We start from the raw sequence: 10,522 nt of genomic DNA, 5'->3' as shown, positions 1-10,522 counted from the left end.
TCCTCTTGAGTCAGCTGCACTATTCCTGTCGTCCTCACTATCCACTGGCACCGGAGAAGTTGAACTGATGGAATCTGAAGATAGGGCTTATTAGTTGGAGCTGAGCTACATCTAAGAGTCTGGCAATCCATTTAAGAGTCTTCTTAAATGTCCTCTTTCCTGGCCAGTCCCGCAATAACACCTACACACATTTAAAGAGCCATTGATTGTCTCTCTCTAGCTAGTCGTGAATTAAGATTTGATTCTGCTTCATTACACTACTCACAACTTACAAGTGAGGTTAACACTAAACAGTGGTGATCGGCGATGGGAACATGGAAGCGGGTAACAGTGACATGACGAGAATGCTCTGACGATACGACTAAAGGATTCATTTCGGTAAACAACCCAAATAACAAAAATGCAACACTTCCACTTCCCACTGAGGATTCGTAGCTTTAAATAAGTAATGCGTTTTTTACATTGATTTTTACATGTCTTTGTTTAGTTAGTCTGTAGGAGAGTTTTCAGGAAAAAAGGTCTTGAAACCAGCCATTGGTGCTATTAGCTGCATGCAGATGCTAAATAGACAGGTTATATTCACGATTTCTGCAGCTCATTTTTCACAATACTAGCATCACCTCCTAGAATGTATACCGCACTTATTCAAGTTTTCAGTAGTTAATCTATTATTCTTTAAAGTATCAATTATCATTCTGACTAAGAACTATCCGATAACACGTATTTACATTTCCACCACTCTAATAAAGAAGAATTACACTCTCATTACGCGAGTGACTGAATTGTAAAGCATACAAAATGCAGGGCGTGTGTGAATGGCATGGAAGCCGCACGATGGAGCCAATTGGAACCAAAACCCAATTTTCTCCCCCAAACTATACGACCCAACATAAAAAAAATTCTTCAAGGGAACCTGATGACTTCAAACTGGATTTCTTATTACACGAACATTATAGCAGAATTTCTTCGGAAAGACATTAGCCACGCAATTCCACACGAGTTGTGACAACCTGGTGAGTCACTTAGATGACCATCAACTTGCAAATGAAGGCCCGTCACCCCTCATCACTTATTCGGTTTTTACCTGTTCGAACGAACAATTTGATATGTCCCATCCTTAGTTTGCAAATTGTTGGACTCTGAGGTAGAAGTAACAGAATTTTCAGCTGTAACAGCTCCTGAACCATCCTCATCTTGGTTGTGAAAGAAAGATGCAAAAGATAGAGGATTGTAGGTAGAGCTAGCCCTCTGAAGACCCTGAATAGTTCTCATTGCAGCAAGAGTACTTCTGTGTAAATCGATAGTCTCCTCCGATGCAGAGGGTGTTGACCATGGTAACAAGCAAGAAGAGTAAGTCTCTGAGTCACTCTCACTATCAAATGCATCCATCAGTTGCTGTTGATTTGATTCAATCACCTCCACCTCCAAGGGAAACAGAACCTCAAGGTTGGCTTCACATTCATGCACTAACCTTGTAAGAGGCTCTGTGGTAAAAAATGGCCGGTGAAGAACAAGTTTGTGTGAAAGGCAGGCGCAACAGCCCTTCCGTTCTCTTGCCATACTTCTTTAGTATTTTCACAAGTCCTATATTAAAAACCAGACAAAGAAAACACTCAAAAAACAAAAAGTCACAATCTCCTTTCTCCATCGATGCAAACATCAGATACAAAGATAATAGCATACCAGTTGAGGGAACTATAATTTTTCAGAAGGACCATCTCTCCATGAATAGTGACCAGTCTTTGAGTATATCCAACATTTCCTCACTAAATTGACTCTCAGATGTGAAGATTCTGTCTTTTTTACTCTTTTCATTGACTTTTTCTATTCTTTCCTTAAGCTCATGTAGTAACGGCAATTAGGAAAATGTCAAATGAAGTAACTGGGGAGAAACTATCGTTCTTTTTTTGGGTTTTTGGTAAGCTGGCAGAATCTGACATCAGAAGGTGTAACATATGAAAGTCAGATTGACAGCTCTAGTTCATTATTGCAGGTGTAACATATGAAAGTAATATTATAGCAGATGAGACAGAACATCAGAAGAAATTCTGTGAGCTAGTTATAATTAAATTGTGTAGATTTTGGTTGAACTCTTGGAGGTTGAAAGGACAAAAGGAAAAAAACTCCTTCACCTAAATGAGAGGGGGAGATTAACACACTGGGAACTCCTTTCTCTCCCTGCCAGAGCTTCAAGGTGTCTCATAAAGAAGAAGCAAGAATCCTTATTAGAGTTAGAGATTTTCTATACAAGAGAGAAAATCTTCACTCATTTATTGATCCATAAAAAATTCTGAATAATGGAACCTTCTGTATTAATATTTGTTTAACTGTTTTTCTAGCAATGACCTTCTGCATTAGAAGACCTACTAATAAATAGAGACAATTAATAGAAAACTTCTTTAAATAAAGAACCATTCAGCCTCATTTTTTGTGGTTTTGAAAATAAGGACTTCAAGTTTCATACTACACCAAAGATGGCATATGTTTTGGCTATTTTTGAAAGAAGACAATTTAGTTTTCATAAATTATCCTTAAAGGATACCTGATGTTGTTGCCTTAGCACTCAAAATAATGGATAAAATAAAAAGTTGTTGCCTTTTTTTAATTATTTAATAAACAATAAATGTACTGTAAAGAAACCTTTTACAAGACTAGGTGAAGTATATGAAGTTAAATGATAGTATTTCTTTTTTTGAGAAGAAAAGTTAAATGATAGTATCTTAGTCATTTTACAAAAATAAGATTCTAACAAGGATTCTATCCAGGGTTGTCAGACCTGGTCACCATGCCTAAGAGTGTTATTGTGACAATTTGAGTATTCTTTTCTCCACCTACTTTAAAGTTTCTCACATACAAGTTGAAAGGGAATTCAGCACAGTAGGTGCCAGTATGTGGAGAAAGAATACTTGTCAACTGATTTAATGGCTAATTTTATCATTTCATTGCATTTGGTGCTGATGTCCATGTGATGGCAACGCAGTAAATTGTAAAAGGAAGAAGAATCTGTTCAACTAATTGAAGTGACAAACCAAGACCAATAAGAGGCAATCACCGAGGTGACCTTGGATTGAACCGAAGTTGCCAACATCATCGATCTGCATGGCTTTGTGCACAAAAGAGTCCTGCCGTCTTTGGTAGTATTTTGAGGAAATTATTCATTTTTGTAAAGATTTGGTTGTCTGGGTTCATGTTGTTAGATCAGAAAATTCAATAGCTGATGAATTGGCTAAAGCAGAGGTTTCCAGATATCATCTTGTAGTAGGGGACATCTTTTTCCCTCAGAGTTTGAGCCATTTACTTCAATGAATTACCCTTATTTCAACAAAAAAAAAAAACGGTTAGCAATCTCAACTAGCTTATGCTTCTATGAGTAATTTATCATTCCTTTTTTAACTCAAACTTTACTAATAAAATGTCATAAAACCATTAAAAAAACAAAATGGCCTTAAAAACAGGTTGATAAGTGGAAAGAAAATCAATTCAAAAAGTTGACTTTTTGCAATCTTATGGCCCTTTTCTTGTTCTTCCTCTATGTTTCTCTTTTTCGGAATTTTATTGATCAACAATGATTTAACAAATGCCTTGTGAGAGCAAATAAAATTTAACAGAAGTGGAAGAGTCTCTATAGAAGAAAAGAGGATATTGAAAGCCTCAAGCTACAAAAATTTCTGTTTTAAAGTTTAAGCTAACACTAACAAGAAGACAACCGAACGGTGGACACATCCAGTGACTTATTATGAGGTCTTTTTTGTTTTGAGAGAGAATGATTTTTATTGAGGCTGACGCCAAAGAGAATAGAAAGAAGCTACTTACAAGGAAAAATTGAGGGAGCACCTTTCTTTAGCTAATGAATCAGCACTATAATTTTCAATGTGAAGAGTATGTAACCATTCTAAAACATAATTTACAGCTAAATTTAGGATTTCATGGAAGAAATGCCAATTTTATCATGGGCATTGAAACCCTTTTTTTTTTTTTTTGAGAAAGGAGAATTCATTAAAAGTCCGAAGGTTAAAGCACAAGAAACTAGAGGGGGGTTGATCGTAACAACAAGAGAATGGTTATCAACTCCCTCTCTATTCACATTCCATACCATCCTATTGGCAGAACGATTTACATGAGTCCAGTAACAAACACAATTCCTCACTAGGTTACAAACTTCAAAATACGGCATTCCAGGGCCTCCAAGGAAGCTTTTGAGCTTTCCTGAACCAACTTATTATAGTGTTGCAGTTTCCTTCAATTTTCAGCAGCTCACAAAGTAGGAATGATAAAGCTTGAGACCTTGAAGGAGAGAGCATAATTGTGCAGTGGTTGATCCAAACCCTTTTTGTGCCATACTTGGACCAAATATTTTAGGCTTTTGAAAGTCTAAACAGTGTCTTTCATTGTCCATTCATTTAATAGGTAGGTGATTTTACCCCACAAAAGGCCACTTGGGGTGGGAGGGTTGTCTATACTACAGTACTAGTAGATGGAAAAAATTTCATACAAAATTCATGTAGATCCTGTAATTATACTCCAAACTCTAAATTCATCACTGTTCCCAACAAGGGTTGACAATTACTTTAAATAAGATCTAAGCTAATATACTTTTGATTAAAGTGAGAATTATATTAAAGAGAAAGCCCCTGCGGGATGGGAGACCACAAATTAATGAACAATAAACCAAAATTGAACGCCAAAAAAAGAAGGCAAAAGTGTCAACTGTACAAACTGAGCAAAATCATCACAACAATAAGGTGTTGCTAGATGGCTCCATCTCTTGCAAGAGAATCTGCTATGATGTTGGCTGCATGAGTAAAGTGTGACACCTGCACCATAAACTGATCTTGGAAATTCATAATGGCATCAAATACATGACGCAGTCACCAGGGCAGGGTCAAACCATGGGAAATCCAACAGATACTGCAAGTAGATTCTCCACCATCAAAGGCCTTGAAAAGAGGATCTGTAGAATCAAAGACCCTACAAAAGAGCTCTCGACTCTGCCTCTACAGGATCGGTATGCCCTAAAGGGACCAAGTAAACAAGCACTATTTGACTTTTACTATCTTGAAGGGCACCACCTCCAATTGATTGTTCAGAGTTCCCTCTTGAGCTCCTTTTTTTTCTAGAAAGAGCCTTTATATTTCAAAGCCCAAGGGCAAACAGAATACAATCAAGTGTGGGGCAGCATTACAACAAGGAACTGGAGGATAACCTCCTTTTTCCCTGAACACCAGCTAATGACACTTTTAGAATCCCCTTCAAGATTGCTCCCCTCAAAATGTAACTAGGACAACCATTAATGAGTGGGATCTACATATCCACCAATTGCATTCAAGTAATTGATGAGGTAGTGATGGTTTTCCAATAGCAATAATAAAAAATTACTATAGTAAGGCTTGATAAACATTGTAATTATAACATTGGAAGCTAGCCGATTATTGGATTTAGTCGCTTCGTTCAAATCATTTGGTGGCCGGACAAAAAGGGGTCTTTCACGGTCTCATTGGCATACGGATTTTTAAACGGAAGTAATTCGGCATGGAGGGAGAATGGGATCAATTTCGTATGGCGTTTATGTGCCCCTCCAAAGGTAAAATTCTTCATGTGGAGTGCCTGTCAAGGTAAAATCCTCTCGGCTGATGTATTGCGAAAAAGAGGTCATCCCTCTATTGATCCCTTATGTCCATTTTGTAACTCTGAGAATGAAACTATCAGGCACATTCTCCTACACTGCATTTTCTCTTGGAAGGTGTGGATAAGCATCCTTGGTAAGTTTGGGCTTCAATTCTGCATAGCGGAGGACCTCCTCACTTTTAGTAACTCACTCTTGGGTACCTCTATGCCGCGTCTTGGAAAGATGATGCTCTCTGCCTGTTCCAGTTTCATCCCGTGGGGGCTTTGGAACGAGCGGAATAAAAGACAATTTGATGCTAAAAGTGAATCTGTAGACTGGGTTGCGGACAGAGTGGTGGGTTACATATCTACTTAGCTTTTAACAAAAAAAGCATTTTCTCCCTATCTGGGTTCCTCCATTCGTGAAAATTGGAGAAACTTGGCTTTGATACACATTGGAAAAAAGCCTCCGGTCATGCAAGAATGGACTCCTCCAGCTCCTGGTTATCTCAAGCTAAATTTTGAAGGTTCATCTCTTGGCAACACTGGTATTTCCGGTTATGGTGGAGTAATTTCAAATCATTCCGGTAATCAGCTCTTCACGTATGCGGGCCCCCTTGGAATTTCTGATTCTACGAATGCAGAGTTACAGGCTCTCCTCTCCGGTCTTCGTGTTTTCAAAGAAAGATGTAGTGGACCCCTCCAAGTTGAAGGGGATTCTAAAGTGGTGATTGGATGGTGTGAGAGAGTGTCTTCTCCTCTGTGGAGACATTGGGATACATTCAAAAAATTTTAGATATTACCTCGATTGTTTCTTGTTGTTGAACCCACATTCCGAGGTCCGCAAATTCAGTGGCAGATGTACTTGCTAAGGAGGGAGCTACCCTACAATCTCTGGTTGTAAGGGAAATGCTCCCTCAAACTTTGTAATTTTCTTCTGTTTTATTAATACATCCTTTTCAAAAAAAAATTATAACATCTTCAATAACTCTTTAATCCAGACTTCTACTCTTTTGACTTATAGAACCCATGGATTTTCTGACTTATAGCTGTCGACTTTCAACTTAGGGATTATCTGTAACTTTGCAAGCCATGCCAACCCCTAATTCTAGGGTTTAACCTTTTTTACCCTAATAAAAGCAGGAATGCTAATTCAGATTAAAACAATCATTCTCCATGGATTCAACCTGGAACTAAACTTCCATCCATGTCCCTATCAGTCAAAATTGCAGATGCTTCCGATGCTGCACGAATCCAATACTCGTTTTGAATTTTAACAGTTTATATCACATAATATGAAGGTCGATTATTTTTTTTGGGTAAGCGAAGGGTGATTTGGTTATAATTTTTTCATATCAGAAATGGTCTCCTCGTAAGAGACAACTACAACTTGTGCAATTCTCTTCTGACCCAATGCATCCAGAAATTTGAGTGAGAAAATTGTAAGAAATTAAGTTCGAATTCAAGATAATGGACGAGAAACGAGCTAGAAAAACGAAAAGAGAGTAGAAAAACAAACCTGTAGACGTATGGCAAAGTCTTCTTCCTTGTCAAAGTAAAAATAGTTAAACTTTTCGAGTTCCTCATTGAGGATCCTTACGAACCTTTCCTCCAGACCGATCGAGGGAGTGCCTCTTCCTTCTGTGGGGGCATCAGGAGGAAGGCCATCATCATATAGATGATTAGAGGCCTCGGCAGGGTATACCTGCTTGAGAAACTTTTTCAATGGTTTGTAACGAAGGAACTTGTGGTTCGTCCAGGTGAGTTCTGAATTCCTTCCCGAACTTCATACTTCCTGGTTTATCTCATAGAATTTACTTTCTAGAACACCCGCAGAGTATAATTCTTGGAGAGTGGAATACCGAAAGGAAGCAGAGATTCTATACTCGTCCACGAGGAAGCGACATGGATCAGACCAGATGGAATTACAGAAATATGTTGGATTGATAGCAAGAAGCGGCTAAGGCCGAAATGTTAGAGAAACGACTTGGCCGTGTCGACGTGGATTCAAGAGGAGGCAGGTCGGCGCGAACGGCTGGACTCACCCCTTCTATAGTATGGCTCAGACTACTAGATTTCACGTGCCCAGTTGCCCAGGCTTAGTCGGGTCTGAATCCGAATTGTGTAACCCTGTCTAAATCGAATTTGACGGCTCGATCCACCCATGTGAAGCCAGGTTGGTGATCTAGAATCCCCTCCCCATATTTTAGTTTAATTTTAATAGGGGTATTTAATAAAAAAATTACAATTTATCAAAATTACACATAATTATGACTATTTGATTTTTTAAATAATAATTCTTTAATTTTTAAATAAAGTACCTCTTGGAATTGACTATTTCAATACAAAGACTATATAAGATGCATTAATTGTTTCTTATGTATTGTAATAGTTTCCAATTTTTCCTTTAGAGAGTGTGCTATAATAGCCTTCTCTGCATATAGTACTCAATTATAAGTTGTGGAGAATGATTGAACATCCTCAAAGGCAAATAATTAAACTCCAATAAAGTCAAACTCATGGCCTAATCCATCCAAAAATTTAACATTGTGCACTTCTCTTTCATTCATAGTAATGAGATGGTAAACACTAACCTCCTGCAATATACCAACCGGCTCACTATAGTATGCAATGGCTGACATCTGACCTCTCTTGAGGTTAAACATTTTGGCATATAGCTCAAAACACATGACAAATTACTTTCTTGTGCATAAACATATTCTAAGGAATTTCATATTTCCTTAGCTAATTCTTTAGTTATGCCATAGTTTAGTACTTGATTTCTTAAATCAGGATCCAGGGTATTACATATCCAGTCATAACCTGATTATCTTCAGTTTCCAAATCTTCATTTAATGGAATAGGAAGGTCATCCCTAATGAACTTTGTCTTTTTTCTTACCCTTCAAATATAGAATGACTAATCGTGACCAGCTTAAGTAATTTTGACAATTCATTCTCTAAGCAGTTATCATAATAGTATTTTTTTTCTTTTGAGCTTGAAGTCCGATGATTGCCAAATACTCCGTCAAAGAGTTGAAGAAGTGAGATTTCATATGACTAGTTAGTCTCAGAGTGGGACCCTTTTAAGGGGTATAAAGGTGGGGTCTTTTCACGTGAATGAGATACAATAGTATGAACGGATCTGGTCCAACAACTTTGAAGGAGTTCGGGGTTAGGATTTAAGGTTCAGAATTTAGTTAGTAGTTGAATATGAGCTGAACTCAAAATTGAATGACAGTTTTGTGAGAAAAGGTAAGCTGTAATGTGGTATTATATCATTGTATAGCCTATTTGATCTAACACAAGGATCGTCCTTTTTTTCCCTTATTTGATCATCTTGATTCGTTGCACATAAAGAACCACATAAACCCCATACTGCCCCCACTCCGAAAAATTAATAAACAGATAAATGAAGAAAGGATTTTTTTGCAACGAATATCCTATTCATATCCTACATGATCTGATAAGAACATGGTCTGGTCATCGTTTGCATTATCTTGTCACAAAAAGAGAGTGAAAACTTAATAAAACTTTTCTGTTGTTTGTTCGTGCCCATGCAAAGTTGTTTTCATCAAACCATATGTAGGCGAAGCATTTCGCGCCTCATTTTGAATTATTTTGATGAAGTTTTTGGGTATTTTCTGGTTTCTCCCGCATGATTGTGTTAGATCATTTGAAAACGAGACTCCGAATTGAAGACTTGCAACAGAAACTAGCACCACAAAAATTGTTCTCCTGATCACTGGTTCTGCGGCCATGAACAAATCACGAAAACGTCTGGACGTAAAACAGGGGATTGTCAATTTTTCTCGATCACATCGGGAGTAAGATCATATCCTCAGGTATAAAATTCTAAATACCCAATTAACCACTGACCGGGGTAATAAAATCACAATCCTCAGGCGACCACTACATTTTCAGTTTGGGCCTTCTACATACATCGGAAAAGAGAAAGAAACGTGACAATTTCTTCCGCGGAAAGCGAAACTTATGATTGTAGACATTGTTCGAAGCTCAAATATGTGATTAAAATCTGACTGTTTTTGCTACAAACAAGAGCAATTATTTGAGGGAAGGCTAAATAATCGTTTCAGTTACGTATTAGTACCAGTGCATCTTCTTAGCGAGACTTGAGTTACATCTGATGTACTATTTGTCGTTGTCGCCAATGTTAGTTCAACGCAAGGTGAACTGTAAAGAGCGAAAAGAATAATAACTGGAAGCCAGGTCCTTTAGTTAATTAGGCACTAGTTACATACTCTTGTTATTAAAGTAGACATGGAACAGGAGGGGGGTGGCAGCGGCTGAGATGGAGAGGGAGAGAAAGAGAGACAAAGAAGGACGATACTATTCCGATCATATCACCCAGAAAAGCCGTCTCCTATCTAGTGGATTTCGATCGACTGAGTTAAACATCTTCCTGTGGTCGCAGTAGTTCCAAGTTCATTGCAACTTCAGATACCTGAGGCGCCTGTGAATGTGGACAAAACAAGAAGCGAAATGTTGAGTTTCATAGAAGGTCGTCTCATATAAATTAATCAAGATTGATGATGATCAGTTAAAAAAAAGAAAATAGATAAAAGGAATTGGATTCTCAGTACGAAGGCTTGAAAACTTAAATGTATTCAAAACCTGTGGTCGTCGTCGTTGATGAGCGTTGTCTTCCCATTAGCCTTGCTGCCTTCAGTGTTCTTATAGTTGGGAAAGGGAACCTGGCCTGACTCTATACACTTCAAATCCTCGACCAACACATCGTAGTGGCGCTTGACTTCCTCAGTGTTTTTCCCTGGAACCATGGACGCCACCTTCTCCCAGCGATCCGGCGTGTCCTTATCGAAGACGGCTAACGCCCTCTCGAAGCATTTGTTCTGTTTCTGAGTCCACGAAGAAGAAGAGCTCAAGGAACGGGAGGCCAT

At 38.2% G+C, this 10,522-nt stretch overlaps 1 protein-coding gene and 1 pseudogene across 1 annotated transcript; both read right to left on the bottom strand.

Moving 5' to 3' along the window:
- Positions 1-739: 739 nt before the first annotated feature.
- LOC137956902 (SPX domain-containing protein 4-like) lies at positions 740-7,559 on the bottom strand (annotated as a pseudogene).
- Positions 7,560-9,855: 2,296 nt separating this feature from the next.
- LOC137956703 (protein RADIALIS-like 4) lies at positions 9,856-10,522 on the bottom strand. Its single transcript, XM_068804295.1, has 2 exons — positions 10,239-10,522; positions 9,856-10,077 (listed from the first exon to the last, which is right to left on the bottom strand). Exons 1-2 carry the CDS (start codon positions 10,520-10,522, stop codon positions 10,050-10,052), a joined length of 312 nt encoding a protein of 103 aa, XP_068660396.1. The 3' UTR covers positions 9,856-10,049.

The sequence above is a fragment of the Aristolochia californica genome, unplaced genomic scaffold (genome assembly GCF_029961685.1).
Source record: "Aristolochia californica isolate CCGP_79_NKW_82.1479 unplaced genomic scaffold, dmAriCali1.0.hap1 SCAF_2, whole genome shotgun sequence".
Classification (NCBI taxonomy): Eukaryota; Viridiplantae; Streptophyta; class Magnoliopsida; order Piperales; family Aristolochiaceae; genus Aristolochia; species Aristolochia californica.
The sequence above is the reverse complement of the archived record's forward strand: the minus strand, read 5'-3'. Positions and strand labels throughout refer to the sequence as shown.